Source organism: Amphiura filiformis, chromosome 14 (genome assembly GCF_039555335.1).
Source record: "Amphiura filiformis chromosome 14, Afil_fr2py, whole genome shotgun sequence".
NCBI lineage: Eukaryota > Metazoa > Echinodermata > Ophiuroidea > Amphilepidida > Amphiuridae > Amphiura > Amphiura filiformis.
Genome location: NC_092641.1, coordinates 33,436,093 through 33,455,017, shown reverse-complemented (window position 1 = coordinate 33,455,017; position 18,925 = coordinate 33,436,093). Strand labels below are relative to the sequence as shown.

The 18,925-nt window shown below is 37.2% G+C and overlaps 1 protein-coding gene across 2 annotated transcripts; it reads right to left on the bottom strand.

Moving 5' to 3' along the window:
- Positions 1-4,846: 4,846 nt before the first annotated feature.
- Positions 4,847-13,613, bottom strand: LOC140169984 (uncharacterized). 2 transcript variants are annotated; one of them, XM_072193295.1, is made up of 8 exons: positions 13,031-13,613; positions 10,283-10,358; positions 9,506-9,655; positions 9,088-9,255; positions 8,598-8,747; positions 8,072-8,236; positions 7,789-7,938; positions 4,847-7,646 (listed from the first exon to the last, which is right to left on the bottom strand). In XM_072193295.1, the coding sequence occupies exons 1-8, from the start codon at positions 13,496-13,498 to the stop codon at positions 7,534-7,536; spliced, it is 1,440 nt and encodes a 479-aa protein (XP_072049396.1). In that variant the 5' UTR covers positions 13,499-13,613; the 3' UTR covers positions 4,847-7,533. The 2 variants fall into 2 exon arrangements, with proteins under 2 accessions (XP_072049396.1, XP_072049397.1); XM_072193296.1 differs by lacking the exon at positions 7,789-7,938.
- Between the last annotated feature and the right edge of the window lie 5,312 nt (positions 13,614-18,925).

The following is an 18,925-nucleotide window of genomic DNA, read 5'->3' as shown; positions in this document are numbered from 1 at the left end:
TGATTGTGGTACCTGAAAAAATTTGAAAGTATTAAACTTGTTTGCTGATAAGGCAGTGTCCTATAGTGTGTTCCATCTCAAGTTGAGAGTAACACCTTTTTGGATTTTGCAGTGGCAGATTCTAATCGGTATGTTTCCGTCACCAGCATACGGACTAATCCCCCTTCTACGCGTGTATATACACTCCACGGTATTAGATTAGCATGCACGATTCGAATCTGCCACTGCGAAATCAACATGGCATTACTCTCAACTCAGGACAAATGGGGGAGGGGTAAAACAAAGGCCCTCAATAATGTAATCAAAAGTCACATCATCTATAGACTGGCCTCATTGTGGTTTAATATAATAATCCAAAGAAATTTGGGTCTTGATGATATTGCAGCTGAAGTTGAGAGTACAGGTTGCACATGTGCGTGTGACCAAAATATCATATCCTTCATTTACAGATGATTTGCAAGATCAATGAAACAAATACATAATAATATGTGATGTGATCAAGCAAAATGAGTCTGATGTCAGGAATATTAATTTTGAGATATAGGCAACAATAGTATTCAACTTCCTTTATATTTTACTGTTCTGAGCAACACTAAAATGACCATATCTCAGGAACCATAAGTCTAATTATGATGGGGATTTTAGTAAAATAAAGCTGAGAATGGCTCATGTAATGAATTAAATTGAAAACTGAATTATGATTTTGATCTACATCAGACTCGTTTAAGGGGGTACTACACCCCTGTGGTAAATTTGTGACTATTTTTGCATTTTTCTCAAAAAATAATAACACACTGTAACAAAAGTTGTGTATATTATTGGGGCAAGGAATCCAATTACTACACTGAAATTTCAGTGACTCAAGACAAGCGGTTCAGTAAATATGATAGGAAATGAGGTACATCCTAGCGGTACCTCATTTTTGTCTCGCCTGAATGTTCAGGGAGAGACTTAGTAATCACTATGGTGTGTGTGTGTGTGTGTGTGTGGGGGTGTGTGCGTTCGGAAAAAGCTTGTGAACGCGTTATCTTGAGAACCGTAAGTGCTATGATGATGAAACTTTATAGGGGTAGCATGACCAGAGGGTGTCGACCTGATTAGATTTTGAGCGCAAAATATGGTAATTAAGTACCTAATTTGCATAATTTATGCGTAATAAGCAAAATACCTTGTGAACAGATTATCTGGAGATCCGTTATGGGGTACAGTGATGTAACTTGGTGGGGAGTAAGCGTGGCCAGATGTTCTCGACCTGATTAGATTTTTTTCAGCGCAAAATATGCTAATTAAGTACCTAATTTGCATAATTTATGCGTATTTGATCGTATCAAGCAAAAAAAACCTTGTGAACAGCTTATCTGGAGATCCGTATGGGGTACAGTGGCGTAACTTGGTGGGGAGTAAGCGTGGGCAGATGTTCTCGACCTGATTAGATTTTCAGCGCAAAATATGCTAATTATGTACCTAATTTGCATAATTTATGCGTATTTGATGCGTATCAAGCAAAAAACCCTTGTGAACAGCTTATCTGGAGATCCGTATGGGGTACAGTGGCGTAACTTGGTGAGGAGTAAGCGGGGCCAGAGGTTCTCGACCTGATTAGATTTTGAGCGTAAAATATGGTAATTAAGTACCTAATTTGCATAATATATGCGTAATAAGCAAAATACCTTGTGAACAGATTATCTGGAGATCCATTATGGGGTACAGTGGCGTAACTTGGTGAGGAGTAAGCGGGGCCAGAGGTTCTCGACCTGATTAGATTTTGAGCGTAAAATATGGTAATTAAGTACCTAATTTGCATAATATATGCGTAATGAGCAAAATACCTTGTGAACAGATTATCTGGAGATCCGTATGGGGTACAGTGACGTAACTTGGCGGGGAGTTGCGTGGCCAGAGGTACTCGACCTGATTAGATTTTCATGAGGTCAAAGGTCACATACAAGGTCAAAGGTCAACTGAGGTCACCAAATCTTTTAATAATTAATTTTCAACTGTGCATCACATATCCCAATAACAGCTTGATCGGTCATGTAATTAAGGAAATATGACGACTTTAAGATAGTCGCTTTCTTTGTAAAGTATAGCAAAGTAGCACTTTCAATGAGTGATAACTCGTAAAGGAAGCATCTTTCTGTTTTGATTTATTTGATGAAATAGTTCTTTGGTATTGCCAAATTTGATTTTCAGCGCAACATACTTTTTCCAATTTCGTGAGGTCAAAGGTCACATACAAGGTCAAAGGTCAACTGAGGTCACCAAATCTTTTAATAATTAATTTTCAACTGTGCATCACATATCCCAATAACAGCTTGATCGGTCATGTAATTAAGGAAATATGACGACTTTAAGATAGTCGCTTTCCATGTAAAGTATAGCAAAGTAGCACTTTCAATGAGTGATAACTCGTAAAGGAAGCATCTTTCTGTTTTGATTTATTTGATGAAATAGTTCTTTGGTTTTGCCAAATTTGTGGAAGGTCATCCGAGGTCATTCAGGGGTCATCTGAGGTCAAGTTATTAAAAACTCGTATGGGCATGAAACTTGGTGGGTACAGTCATCATTTAAAGCCAAATTTTTGGAAGGTCATTTTGGGGTCACCAGGGGTCATCTGAGGTCAAATTAGTAAAAACTGTCGTATGGACATGAAACTTGGTGGGTACAGTCAACATTTAAAGCCAAATTTTTGGAAGGTCATTTTGGGGTCACCAGGGGTCATCTGAGGTCAAATTAGTAAAAACTGTCGTATGGACATGAAACTTGGTGGGTACAGTCAACATTTCAAGCCAAATTTTTGGAAGGTCATTTCGGGGTCATCTGAGGTCAAATTAGTAAAAACTGTTGGATGGACATGGAACTTGGTGGGTACAGTCAACATTTAAAGCCAAATTTTTGGAAGGTCATTTCGAGGCCACCAGGGGTCATCTGAGGTCAAATTAGTAAAAACTGTCTTATGGGCATGAAACTTAGCACGAGGGGTACAGTCAACATTTAGAGCCCAAATTTTAGAAGGTCATTTCAGGGCCACCAGGGGTCATCTGAGGTCATATTAGTAAAAACTGTTGCATGGGCATGAAACTTGGTGGGTACAGTTACCATCGGCCAGATAATCGTGCCCAGCCGATAACCGCCAAATTCATTTACCTCTCTACCAACAGTTATCGCAAAAGCAGACGGTCACAAAAGCAGGCGAGACTCGTGGTTCGAGAACCGCCTTGTCTATCATAAGTATTGAACCGCTTGTCTTGGGTCACTGAAATTTCAGTGTAGTAATTGGATTCCTTGCCCCTATAATATAAATAACTTTTGTTACCAGTGTGTTATTTAGTTTTTGAGAAAAATGCAAAAATAGTCACAAATTTATTGAGGGGTGTAGTACCCCCTTAACTTGATCGCGTCACATATTTAACAAACAAAGAAATCATAGTAGATATTTGTAGATCTGCATGTAAACTTTGTATTGATACACCTTTTTGTGGTCAATATTGCATGAAAATTCCTGTCATGGAAATAACCAAAAGAATAATATCCACAGCCCAACAATGATATTGGGAATTATTTTATGTTTGAAAGCTATATAGCTTTTTCATGAATTTGTATAAATTCCAATTCCTAGAAGTACAAACCTAATTTTTGGTCTGGAAACTCCCACTATGTTGTGGGTGACTGAAGGAAATCCTACAAGGTTTTGTGACACCACTTGTAGGATATGCTACTTATTTTTTATTTTTTTATAATTTTATCTTTGGGATAGGGGGTATGCAAAATATCTGGAATGGCTCCTGTACACATAGATCATTTGATTAAAAAATAAATAAAAGGTTACAACACTATATTTAAGGGGGTACTACACCCCTGTGATAAATTTGACTATTTTTGCATTTTTCTCAAAAATTAATAACAAACTGGTAACAAAATGTATGTATATTATTGGGGCAAGGAATCCAATTACTGCACTGAAATTTCAGTGACTCAAGACAAGCGGTTCCGTATATATGATAGGAAACAAGGTACACCCTAGTGGTACCTTATTTCTTATCATAAATAACAAACCGCTTGTCTTGGGTAACTGAAATTCCAGTGTAGTAATTAGATTCCTTGCCCCTATAATATACATAACTTTTGTTACCAGTGTGTTATTTAGTTTTTGAGAAAAATGCAAAAATAGTCACAAATTTATTGAGGGGTGTAGTACCCCCTTAACTTGATCGCGTCACATATTAACAAACAAAGAAATCATAGTAGATATTTGTAGATCTGCATGTAAACTTTGTATTGATACACCTTTTTGTGGTCAATATTGCATGAAAATTCCTGTCATGGAAATACCAAAAGAATAATATCCAAAGCCCAACGGATGATATTGAGAATTATTTCATGTTTTGATAGCTCTATAGCTTTTTTCATGTATTTGTATAAACCTAATTTTTGGTCTGGAAACTCCCACTATGTTGTGGGGGACTGAAGGAAATCCTACAAGGTTTTGTGACACCACTTGTAGGATATACTACTTATTTTTTTTTTTTTTTTTTCATAATTTTATCTTTGGGATAGGGGGTATGCAAAATATCTGGAATGCCTCCTGTACACATAGATCATTTGATTAAAAATAAATTAAAAAAAGGTTATGACACAATATTTAAAACAGTGCCTTTGAATAACAAAACAGTGCCTTTGAATAGCAATGTAATATCGTTGTCTGGCAGGGAAAATCTTGTGGCCCTTGAACATGTTGAAAACCAAATTGCCAAGAGGTTACATGGGAGGTTTTGCTTTAAACATGTTCAGGGGCCATTGACACTTGTTATTCCTGCCCAACGACGGTATACTTTTTATGTTAATGAACTTATTTATTGCAATTTACTCAGCAAGTGAAGTTGAATTTGATTGAAATTCATGAAATAGATGCATTTGTAGGATTGCATGTTTTATTAATATCAAGGATGTTTTGATGGACTTATCCTCAAATACTCACAAATATTTAGACTCATGCCATCTTGGCTGATGGCTTACTCAGTAATACCAATGGTATATCCACTGCGTTTCCTGCGGGGTTTCCCCTGAACTTTATGTGATGTTCTTAAAACCTGTTTTGCCTGGTGGTATATTATGTAAAATTTTGTAATGGGAAATCCCACATTTATTTGTAAATAAAACTTTATCATGCTCAGGAGAGAGTATCATGCTCAGGAGAGTGTGTGCAGGAAAGTTATATGGAATGGTCTGTGTAAATCATTGGACAGCAAAAGTGTGACATGCAAGTGCTGCCATATAAGAACGGCTCTTGTGCCCAATTTGCCGCATGAAAATAACAGGGTCGTGCCAAGATTATGCGATGTTCTAGCTTGGTTAGCAAATGAAGTGTGGATATACCAAAGCTTTTCAGAGCGTGATTCAACGCAACCAATCAGAACCCACTTCCCTTGTTTACCCAGTGTAGGGGCTAAAGTGCATCTTCTCTGCAAACAGTTCAATTGTACTTGATGTATTTAAGTTCCATTGAACACAATTGACAAAAAATCATTTGAAAAGTGTCAATTAATAATTATGTAATCTTAAGTTATTAACTTATTTATTAATTGCAATTTATTGAGCAAGACAAGTTCAATTTTATTAGAATGTTTTAAAATTGTCAAGCTGAATTATCAATGTAAATACCTTTACTTGAAAGTACAGTTATGTATACTGTTTGCTGATTACTTCATTTCATTAAATCATTAATACAAAAAAGGCGGTCTCTATGAAGTATTCTTTTGTCATATAACAAATGACAACATTAGACAGAAAGTTTTGAAAAAATATGGTGAGCAGTCAAAACTAACATTAGATGGTAATTAAATTATATGAAGGGGGTACTACACCCCTGGCCAATTTTTTGCCTATTTTTGCATTTTTCTCAAAAATTATAGCGCATTGGTGACAAGTAAGATACGTATGTTATAGGGGCAAGGACTACAACTACTACAGACAATAGTTGTGGAGTTACAGTCAAAAATGAGGGAAAACCAATATTTGATCATTAAATCAATAACTACTTGTCTTGAGTTGCTGAATTTTCAGTGCAGTAGTTGTAGTCCTTGCCCCAATAATATACATATCTTACCCTATAATATACATATCTTACTTGTCACCAATGCGCTATAATTTTTGAGAAAAATGCAAAAATAGGCACAAAATTGGCCAGGGGTGTAGTAACCCCTTAAGGGTATAGTTTGGTTATGAGCACGGATCACAATGACCTGAAGGAAAAAGTACTTGGACCACTATATAAACATTATATAATTATATACACTATCTTCTACATAAAGTAATAAAGGATATGAAATCGTCATGTCAGTGCAAGAACGTCGTAAGGGACCTTTAGGGCAAAATGCACACAAATTAAGCTATGTATTAGAAGCAACTAATTAAATTTTAATCAAAAAAATTTGAACAACTGAAACCAAAAAATGCTTCTGCAAAATCACTGAAAGTCACCAGAAATACTGCACTGACACTATGAAATCTTCCTTTTAGGCTAAAGTAACAAAAAAAGCAAGTCTCAAAACGCCGCATACTTTTGCATGCTCACAAATAACATCTAAATTGAAAATTAAGTTTAAAAAAAGAAATATGCTAACCTATTACAGTAAAGGTCCAAGGAAATTTTAGGTCTCATTATTGTTGGTCTAAAGTACCGGTATACATATTCAGAATCCAACTGGGACATATAAAGATTTTTTTTAAAGCGCTCGAATTTGGAAAAAATGATTAAGTAGCATGATTTTGTCCCAAATATTTTGGACAAATAAACAAATGCTTACTAATTTTCAAAAACTAGATATGAAGATATACAAACCCATTTTTATTTATTTTTGCAAGACCCCATCATTAAAACTGGGTTTATGCATGTGGGCCAATAATGGGGAAAACTTTGTTAACCAAAAAGATTTTATAAAAAAAGTAAACAAAAGAAACTGAAAGACAAAAGTTTTATGTTATCAACTGGTATAGAAGAGTTGATTTAGCAACAAAGGCAAGGGACTGGTATATCGATATGCTTGAGCGAACTGCATACAACCGCTTCACTGTTCAATAGCCTTATTGTGATGTGGTGGTAGTTAAACCACGAAAAAACATCTTCAATATCATGGAAAATGAAATAAAAAAGACGGCAAAAGTATCCCTGGTCCTTCTTGAATTACGGAGAGCCAATAAATTTTGGCAACCTGTCCTATCAGATAATTCACTAAACCACTGCATGAGTCCTTACACAATACAGGCATGTCTGCCAGAAGGCCCACATCACACTTTTAACTATTACACATGGTATAATAAGGTAATGAAACATGTAAGAGATTGCTCTACAAACTTCATCCTATACATTTATTTATTGACTTACTCTACAACATGGTTCAATAAAAACTTACTTTCCTTTTACCGATGGACCTGGATTTGGAATTCGGGAGATTCTCCCTCCCTGACAGGCCCATGGATTAAACGGGATTAAAACTACATATATAAAGTCTTACAGTGACTGTTCTTTTTATCTTAATCCAGCTTCTGACAGTCCGCACAGTTGCAGCCATTGGTTGGTCCACAATGTCCATTGCAGCAAAAACATGACAATACACGCCGACCACAATAGTACTTGCCAGTTGTACCTATATACAAAGAAATTACATCTAATTATTATTATTGGTGTATGAATATAAATAATTTCGAAATAGAAGCAAACAAGTTGAAACAACAGGGAAAGAAATGCAGCACAGACCGACATACTGGATACTGGAAAAAGCTGATTACCTTTTCTGGTAGGAGCACCAGCAGAGTTAAATCTCACTTCATCCAGCTTCTGACAGTCCGCACAGTTACAGCCATTGGTTGGTCCACAATGCCCATTGCAGCAAAAACATGACAATACACGCCGATCACAGTAGTACTTGCCAGTTGTACCTATATACAGGGAAATTAAATTGCATCAAATCATTATTGGTGCATGAAGATAACTGATTTTATAGAATTAGAAGCTAAAAACAAAGAGAAAGAAATACAGCACAGAACTGGACCCTGGGAAAAAGACGATTACCTTTCCTGGCAGGAGCACCGGCAGAGTTAAATCTCACTTCTCTCCTCTCATCATTATCCAGCTTCTGACAGTCCACACAGTTACAGCCATTGGTTGGTCCACAATGGCCATTGCAGCAAAAACATGACAATACACGCCGACCACAGTAGTACTTGCCAGTTGTACCTATAAATACAGAGGAAGTATAGATGAGGTGACCTCAATGTTTATCAACAAAGGCAAGGGACTGGTATATCGATATGCTCGAGTGAACCCCATCCAACCACTACACTGTTCAATAGCCTTATTGTGATGTGGCGGGAGTTTTAAAAACACGAGCCCTGAACAAAATATGATGCCAGGCAAACAACAATGGAAATTGTGATGATGCGTGCGCATACTGTCAGGCATTGACGTGAGAAGACAACTCATCTGTATCAAATCAAATTATGGTTAAAAGATTTTGGGAAAAAAGTGAAAAAAAGAAATGAAATAAAAACAGCATGACCAAAAGACAGACACAATGAACACTGGAAAAAACGATTACCTTTTCTGGCAGGAGCTCCAGCAGAGTTAAATCTCACTTCATCCAGCTTCTGACAGTCCATACAGTTACAGCCATTGGTTGGTCCACAATGTCCATTGCAGCAATAACATGACAATACACGCCGACCACAGTAGTACTTGCCAGTTGTACCTATATACAGGGAAATTGCATCTAATCATTATTAGGCAAAAAAAAAGAAGGTTTGTCTCAAAGCTTGCGCGCGCGATTGTAAAATCGCACAATTTGACAAAAAAGAAATGCGTTTTTTCCAGAAAAAATCTGTGAAAATCAGACTTTTTTCTCAAAATACCATGGAAAAAAGTCGCATTTCGCATTTGTTTTTAAATTTCGTGAGCTTTGAGACAAACCTTTTTTTTTTTTTGGCCTTATTGGTGCATGAATATAAATAATTTTTGAAATAGAAAGAAGCAAACAACAGTGAGGAAGAAATACAGACAAACAGAGCCGGACACTGGAAAAACATGATTACCTTTTTTGGCAGGAACACCAGCAGAGTTAAATCTCACTTCCTCTCTCCTGTCATCTATATCCAGCTTCTGACAGTCAACACAGTTACAGCCATTGGTTGGTCCACAATGGCCATTGCAGCATAAACATGACAATACACGCCGACCACAATAGTACTTGCCAGTTGTACCTATATACAGAGAAAGTATTAAAAATCATATTATGGTGAAGTTAAAATGATTTTGGAGTAGAAAGAAAGTCTTTTTTTTATTTGTATACTAGTATGCTATTTGTAATATTATTTTCCTTCTTTAAGATTGGTATAGATCTGGGATTTGTATGTTTTTCTTCATGTGGTTAATAATAAAGATGGTTTAATAAGTGGAAGAAGCAGACAACACAACGAAATACAGAGTCGGACACTGGAAAAAGATAATTACCTTTTCTGGCAGGTGCACCAGCATAGTTCAATCTCACTTCATCCAGCTTCTGACAGTCCGCACAGTTACAGCCATTGGTTGGTCCACAATGGCCATTGCAGCAATAACATGACAATACACGCCGACCACAGTAGTATTTGCCAGTTGTACCTACATACAGAGAAAGTATATCAAATCAAATTAGGGTGAAGGTCAATAATTTTGAAATAAACAGAAACAGAAAACACTAGAGAAGGAAATACAGCATGATATTGTCACAAACCCCTCACGGAAGTATCCTGCGCCTCCTCGAGCCACTTCTGGTCCTGCCGGGACTCGAACCCACGACCCTGGGATTAAGAGGCAAGCCCGCTAGCGTATAGACCAAAAGAGAACTTCCCTGTCAGACACTAACGCAAATACCTCCGTGACATGCTCCCCCTCCTCGTAAGGCGCGTCCTTACGCCTTTTTGTCTAACTGGTCGTCCTTGATACAAGGAAAACTTTGGCCAGCCATTATGTGAATGCCTAACCCTTTCCGAAATACCAGGGACCACTGCTGCCATCATTTATGATTATATCACAAACTGAAGTATCCTGCGCCTTCTCAAACCACTGCCAGGACTCGAACCCACGACCCTGGGATTAAGAGGCGAGCACGCTAGCGTATAGACCAAAAGAAGAGGACTTCCCCATCAAGTCTATAACACTAACGCACAGTACGCACTTTTACCTCCGTGACAATATCACGCAGATAGATAGGTTTACAGAGCTGGATAAAGGAAAAAATAGGATTACCTTTTCTGGCAGGTACACCAAGCGAGTTGACAACCTCATTCGACCGTCTACTCAACCCATCCTTGCTCAATGACATCTATTAAAAAACAAAACAAAAGTAAATTATTAACACAAGAAGCAATCATTTTTCAAAATTTCAGTCTCACTTCCTCCCTCTTCTAATCTTCGTCCAGCTCCTGACAGGCCACATAGCTATAGCCAGAAGAGACGAGGTTGCAATGTCCCTTACTATGATGTTCCTTGTGCCTTACGGCCAGTGGCGTGGCCAAGGGAGGGGGAAAGGGGGGAGCTGCCCCCTGTGAGAAGTGTTGCCCCCATGGGATGCTGGCCACCCTCTGAAAAAGTGCTGGCAAGTGCTATACCACTGCTTACGGCTATAATAAGCCATTGCTGTCATAACATTGAGATGGGGCAACCGTCACTCAGAGGACCTGTTACTTAGAAGGCCCAATATTCACAAAACATGTCACCCAGAAGTACCGCTATTCAGAATTCCTGAATAGCGGGCTTGTTTTCATTTAAAATGACCCGCTAACCAGAAGCTCCGATGATCAGAAAACCAAATTTAGGGTTAGGGTTAAGGTTAGGATTAGTTTAGGGTTAGGATTAGGGTTAGGGTTATGATTAGGCTTAGGGTTAGGATTAGGGTTAGAGTTAGGATTAGCTTACACGAAATAATTACATGAAGGATCGACCAAACCTGTTTGATTTGTGATTTGATTTGTGTTTGATGACAGAGAATTGGGGTAATTGATCTCTGTTTCTTAGTGAGCATGATTAATCTGGCAGCAGAATTCTGAATTTGTTGGGAGTTCTGTGCGTTTGGTAGGTCATTAGTTAACTATCGCATATACATTTTTGATAGAATACGAGGGTCATTCAAAAAGTTCTACCTCCATCTCTGTTAATCACACGCACCAGGCAATTGAAATTACCCATGATTATACTCTTAAATCTAGGCTACAAAATAAGAAAAGTTATTTTATGAAAATGTGATTTTTGGTTGTAAAATTTAAAGATATGTTGGGTAAAGCGAATACAAATAAAACGGAAGTTAAAGATATTGTCATTACAGGATACAGGATGTGGGTATTACGTACTATCATGTATGGGACTATTTCACAATCCAGCAGGCTAAAGTGTTTGTGTGTCAACTGTCAATATATTAAAGGAAATAAGGGACCGTTCACAAACACTGGTTAGGGGGGGGGGCCAGATGCAAAAAATTTCATCGTGGAAATTTTTTGGGCCACCCTTTTCAGATCTCAAAAATTTCAGCCCCCTCCTTTTGACATGAAAATTATGGGTCAACCCCATAGAAATGCATATAACTCAATTTTCCCAGGAAAATTTGTGGTCATTGTTTTCAGAGCCCCCCTAACTTTTTAAGGCCCCCTCCCTTTTTGCATCAGGCCCCCTAACAAGTGTTTGTGAATGGTCCCTAAGCACTATCATCTCTTCCATTTGCATCTGTGACGGGGCCATAGTGGTGGTCTGGTCTGAGCAACCTCGGACTACCGGCCCCATTGTGAAGAAACTCCTGGCTTCATCACTGGGCTAGCGTAGTACACGGAACTATAAAATACTTCTGCTCAGCCCAACCCCCCCCCCCCAACACACACACCCACAACCCGGCCCACTCATTCCACCACATCCACTCACTCTCTTGCTTCACGGCCACGATTTCCATCAAATTTTAGTGTTATTCTATACTCAAAATGCTGAAATATAATTAGTACTAGGGAAGGGTTTCTGTCCATTTTGAGCTGAAATAACATGGTTAAGTGAAAAACCCTACTGGTTATTTTGGCCGTTTAAAATGCAGTTCTATAGGAGGACATAAAGTCATAATTTTATGAATTATGACTTTATGTCGAACACAACAACAAGTTTGGCTGATTCCGTTTAAGTGGGGACATGTGTAAACATTTAAGGTGGTATTGGAGGCATTTTCTAGAAATTAAAAAATGATGTTTTAACAGATTAATTGAGTAGGGTTTCCATAATACATCAATTTATATTTTCTTTGTATTCTATTGTTTTTGTCAATAATCAGTATAGTTAATGAGCTAAAAGGAGTGGAAAGGCTCATTAATATGTAATTTTTGCCAATATTTTGCTAAAAAATAAATGTTCAGGGTACGGTACTTTTATTTTGCATACTTTTGCCCTGAAACTTGGTCAAAGTGTTTCTAATATATTGCAGTGTATTATATAGTGAAGCCGCCCTCTAATTAGCATAATTAATGAGCTAATTTGCATAAATGCTAATTAATTATGAAAATATGCAAATTAGGGGCGGCTTCACTATATACTACGTACATTAGAACATATTAGAAACACTTTGACCATGTTTCAAGGCAAAAGTATGCAAAATAAAGTACCCTGAACATTTATGCATGGATTTTTAGCAAAATATTGGCAAATATTGTATGTTAATGAGCTTCTCCAGTCATTTTAGTTCCTTTAATTTATTGATTATTGATAAAAACAGTAAGATACAAAGAAAATATAAATTGATATATTTTGAAAACCGTATGTCCGATTTGCTTCAAACAAAAGGCATACCGGTATTGATAAGTGTGCTTTGCTCTACTCAATTAGTCTGTAAAAACATGCTCAGAGCACTTTCATAATGACTCCAATACCACCTTAAATTTGCCAAAAAATCAGGTTTGAAAAAATTAACCAATTTAATAAGATCGTAGTGGTTTTAATTGACAAAATATGACTCCCTCTCATGCCTACCTCCATTGCTTCTGCATTTCCATTGCCGCTGGTTGTGGCTGTAGCACTCTTCCCAATAGCAACAAGACTATGGGTAGAAAATGGGGGTCTGGTAGGGGGGTGACACACGTTGAGGCATCCAAGACAATAGGACACCTCACACTTGCTGCATCTTGATTCTGCTGGTTTCTCGTTGCACATGTCACAGTCTGGACTTGGTAGGTTTAATCCTTGCTGCTTTCTGTAGCTTTCCACAATACTCTGCAACTGAAAATTTTTCTGCATGCTGCGGATGATGTTCTTGCTGAGGGAATGAAGCTTCTTGCAATTTGGACATGATGTTTGTACCTTTCTGTCATCATTGCTAGATCTGGATATGCTATTGCAATATTCCAGGAGACAAATTCTACAAAAACTATGCATACATGGTAGCGCTACGGGATCACCATAGAGCTGCAAACATATTGAGCATGTTAGGTTGGACTCCATATTTCCTGAAGAAGTTTCTCAGAATTGCAGATGATATGTAAGATTTTATATAAAATTCCCTGATAGCAAGTACAGTGCAGGCAGTCGCTCATGTTGAACTTACGTGTACCGAGTACTGGAGTCTATTTATTTTGATTATGTCATCGATGCGGATGCGGGAATTCCCCGGCGCCGACGCATTATTAGTAATTAGACTTGTTCCAGTCTTAGATTTTCCTCTAACGTTTAATAAGGGAGTGTTCAATGATCATGATGTAGGGTCACAAAATTTTAGTTCTGAAAGGCGTGGGGGGGGGTAAACAGTATTTTGACATGGGGGGGAACTTGAGCCAAAAATAAACAATAGCCTGCAATTTTTCTCGCGCTTTGTTCCAGTAGGGAACAAAAGTAGGCCTACACCAAGGGTATTTGATGGATCAGGTACTTTATGTAGGCCTACTTTGATATATCATTTAATAATGAATCACTGAGATCAGGGATATGAGACAATCATATCCCTGCTATAAAACACACTGTGAAAAAAAATTATGCATAATGCAATATTTGCAATTTCGCTGTTTAGAAAAAAGAGATCAAGGCAACAATATGAGACCCAGTACCGTAAAATGAGGGTAACTTTGGGGATTTTCATAGCTTGCTTTTTTTTTAAACCACGGCTTTTCAACAAAACCAAGTATATTTACCTAGCGTGGTGGTGGTGGTGGGGGGGGTTACACCCCCACTAGGTATTGGAATCGTTTGTGGGAATTGTTCTTCCGTTGCAAACAAATTGAAAATGCACATGTCCTTTTGCTTATCTATCAGGGCACAGTTATATATATTTGTATATTCATGGAATAAACTAGTGACAATTTGGGTACAAAAAACTCATACTCTTTAGGCTATTGAAACTTGATGTTGAGTTTAGCGTCCCATTTTTTTCAGCTCATAATGAGGCAACTATTTCATTATTCATTATTCATTATTTTCAAGGTTTCATTATCAGCGTCCTTTTACCAATGCTTATGCACTTTTGTTCATTCTAATTGGGTATCGCCAGTCGCAATATGTCACAAACACATACATCAACATTTATAAAAGTATAATTATCTTGCTTTTTGTTTTTCAAGTTTTAAAACAAACTAAATGTATTCCGAAGTATTCCATGCCAGTCTTCTTCACTCCAATTTGTACTAACCTCTCCGTATACATTTGAGGATAGGGGAAATGGGGGGGATATTGACGATCATTTATACAAAAATTACAATCATGCAGAACATTATGAAATACATTTTTGGCACCATTGGTCAAAACTAGGTCTTTCCTAGTTAAATTATTTACAACATCAACAATGTCCATCTGGTAAAAACATTTTGGCTAGGTTGACTTTTCTTCTAGTCTAGCCTGGTACCCCAAAGGTATAATTGAAATAATTAGATAGAGCAAGGGTCAAAAACCTGTATATTTTTAATGCTAAAATATTTAGATGGATTCATCTAATAGTTTTCAAGGATTTCTATAGTTTTAGAAGGGTTCAAATACAAAGGGGTTTAAAAATTTTGCAGAACAAATTTTCTTTCTGGTTTAGTAGTAATTTGCAAAATAATGAATTATTTTCAGATTTTACATCTCAAACGCGGCACAAAATTCATAACGCGGGCGGTGGACGCTAAACTCAGAATCAAGTTTCAAGTGCCTTAACTGGAGGTCACAAAGTTATATAGGCCTATGTGGTACGTATATTCCCTGTTCACAGTTCTCCCTAAGGGGTGGTGCAATAATTATGTGTACCCCGGGGTGGTGTATTATAGGGGGGGCAAAGATTTTTGACAGGCCAAAAGGGGGGGGCAAGCATTTTTTGGCAGGTAGAAAGGGGGGGGCGAGCGATTTTTGGCAGGTTGAAAGGGGGGCAAGCAATTTTGGCACCGATATTTTTGGCAAAATTTATCAAGCACACATCCTTGTTCACAAATATCGATTTTTATTTTTTCTGAAAAAAATGTAAAAAATGCTCATTTTTTGGTCAAAATTCCAATTATTTCGTCAATTTCGAGGAAATTGGACATGAGAGACTATTATTTCTTCCAAATATATTTCTTAACAAATTGACACCAAATATATATGACTAAAAACAATATGTTTGGAAAAATATAAAAATACCTAGGGGGCCTCGTTTTTTTGACTACAAATCCTAGTCAAAAATAATTTGACGAGATTCTGGTCATTTTGAGGAGATTTTCTAATCATTTCAACGCTGATCTAGTCATTTATGCCTGGTCAACGCATATCTAGTCATTTACGCCTGGTCATAAATTCTAGTCAAGAAATTCTAGTCAATTCCAAGTCGAGGATGCAGAATTTGGTGTGATTTTCACACCAATTTCGGTAACAAATTGGGTAACAATTTTGTAACAAATGATTATTGTGATGAGTGCTAGTGTTTGGAGGACCTTCTCTAAATCCTAAATATTATACTCAGTTGAAATAATAGGAAACAAAACCACGGATGAAGAACACAGGGCAAACGCTATTTAACACCATAGATTTTTTATTTTCAAGCAAATACATTATAATTTTCTGCTCTCTTTTAAGACCGTAATTTTCTGTAATACGTGTCACCATGCTATCAAAATACGCTTGATGGCTATTTAACACCACAGTGTTGAGGCGTTATGTTCCTCTCTGAGCGTGAAGCGGAAAAGAGATGATGCATTTCCCCATATTAACATGACTAGAATTTAAAATGACTAGAATTTAGTAAGATCCTATTGCACCCCGCAATCTAGTCAAATTTGACTAGTTTCTAGTCAAAAGTGAAAAAAAATGACTAGATATTCTGGTCATGTTTTGACAAGACTCCTAGTCGTTCCTGTCGACTAGATTATCCTATAGTCAAAATGACTAGAATCTATTAAGATCCTATTGCACCCCGCAATCTAGTCAAATTTGACTAGTTTCTAGTCAAAAGTGACTAGGGATTTTTAAGAGTGATATGACCATTTAAAAAACAAAATGACCGACCAAAGTTCCCGCCAAAGTTAAGGTACCCCGCTGACCGAAATTACCCCATTTTACGGTAACAATCTTGGCTAACACAAAAACTTCAGTTTACTTGGTTTCTTTACTAGACTAGTTTGGGCTCAGAGGATGATTAAAAGTACTACCCACCACCCCACTGGGTTTACTGTGCAGTAATAATGACACACGCACAATTCTAAAACAACATCTTTTGCACAGAGTTCAACGGGATTTGAAAAGTAAAGTGGCAGTTGAAACTCTAGTGATTACACTTTCGCAGTGCATGATGGGGCTTCATTAAATCATCCTCTGGTTCGGGCTTGAAGGCTACGCTCAAAATAACTTAATCGTCCAGAAAACGAGTTGGGCCACTTTTGACATTTTCGCGCGTATCAAGCTTGCATCTCCGCGTAAAATTGACTCTCATGATGAGCAATTACATTTTTGCTTTTCAGGAAAAAAGGGGTCATGGCGTGATATGCGGTCGAATCAGTATGATATCTTGACTAACAGAAAATTTGGGTTTCTCTCCTAGTTCAGATTCAAACGCTACGCCCGAGTTTACCTATCACCCGAGTTGGACCATTGCCATTTGCAAGTATCAAGTTTGTACCGCACACCGACACCGCCTGGCTAATAATTATTTGGTGGAGCAGAGACACTAAAATGAATACACGGGATCGATACACGTGAATTGCTATGCACGATTTTGATATCAGACGAAAATCTTCCGATACTGGGTTAGAAATTGATGAATATCTCCCGCAAATGAATTTTTCTCAAGAAACCAGATGTGGTCTCATACACTTGAAAATACGTGTTGAACAGATATGATAGTCGCTAGAATGCGCTTTGAAAATTGGCCGTGCGCTTTGAACTCAAAATTTGACCATTTTATATTGCGTTGGTCCTGTATATGGACTACAGCGTGCAGCGTGTAGTACAGCTGCACTCACTGTAGGCAGTATAAAAGTCGATGACCATTGACCTTAATGGGGTATACAAGCTTATTCACGCACAACCAAGATCAATTACCCGACTATTGTGAGTAGCCTTAGTTATGTCCCTCGACTAATTATTAGTTTTAAAGAGCTTTAAAGGTTTGAACCAAATGGCTAATCGTGGCTGTGGATTCACCCTACCATGGCGATTCCTGCTATGAAGATATAGGGTCGATGACACTGTGTACCGTAAAGAAAAGATTTTAAGAACAAAAGCAAAAATTGTTTATGTTTTTCTTACACTTAATTGACATTAGCAAACAAATAGTATGACATAGTGCACTTAGGTCCACGGCAAATTCACCGTGACCTGTCCAACCATAAACACGCTTAGTGAAGATTAAAGCGAGATATGCAGTACTAAACCATTATAGTAAGTTTGCTGTCTTCAGATTTACTCATCAAGGCGGTCCACCGTTATTATAAGGACTATGCTAATGATTCAAAGATTGACATGTATAGAATAAACCATACTTGATTGACAGAAAGTACTAAATTTGTACCTATTGCGGTTTCGTGATACCCCTCTTGCAAATGTGACCAAGCCAGGGCGGCCCGGTGAAGCAAAATGTTCATTGGAATAACACGGGAGTTTGTATATAGATGGTATATTTCTTTCTTATACAAATGTATGGTCCCCGGAAGTTGGGGCTGCTTTTAAGCGGCTTCTGAAGACATACCTTTTTCCTAATGTGTAATTTATTGTTGTTGTTTTTCATTTTGTTTTCCATGTATTTTGTTTTGGAGCAAAAGTGCTGTGTTATATGTAGAGTGCAATAGAAATATCCTTTAATAATAAATAATAATAATTTACATCTCTTCTTGTCAAAGAACTACAAACCTTATTTCTCCTCCTATAGTGATGTTACCATTTTTGAAACACGTACCTGCTGAATAAAAACTTCAAAGAAACCCCATTTTATGTCCAATTTTATACTGAAAGATGATTGCATGGGTGACTGTGTTATCGGACACATAAAATTAAAGAAAACAAACAAACAAACAATTAAATCAATAAAAACATTAACCACGTTGATATCGAGAACGTTTTTGTATACATGTATATAGGATGTTGAAAAGTGCAACTTTTTCTGAAAGCATCATTTTTGGAAAATGTGATTATTTTTGACTAAAGAAAAATGATTTTGAGAAGGAGAAACTTTGGGAGGATAGAAAAATGTTTCCTCTATTCACACTTTTTAAAGTTTTCAAATCAACAAAATGCATGTCAAGTTATGCGAAGGAATGTTTTGTAATTATAGGGGGTTCTTTTTGGGACCCGTTATATTAGAAGAGTTACCCGGTAGCTGTGATCAGCAAGTTTTGAAAATAAACGACTTTAAAGTTTAATTTGATAAATTATTGTCATAAATCAAGGAATTCATAATTTCAAACATCTATTTTTCGTTTTTCGTTTCATAGTTATTAC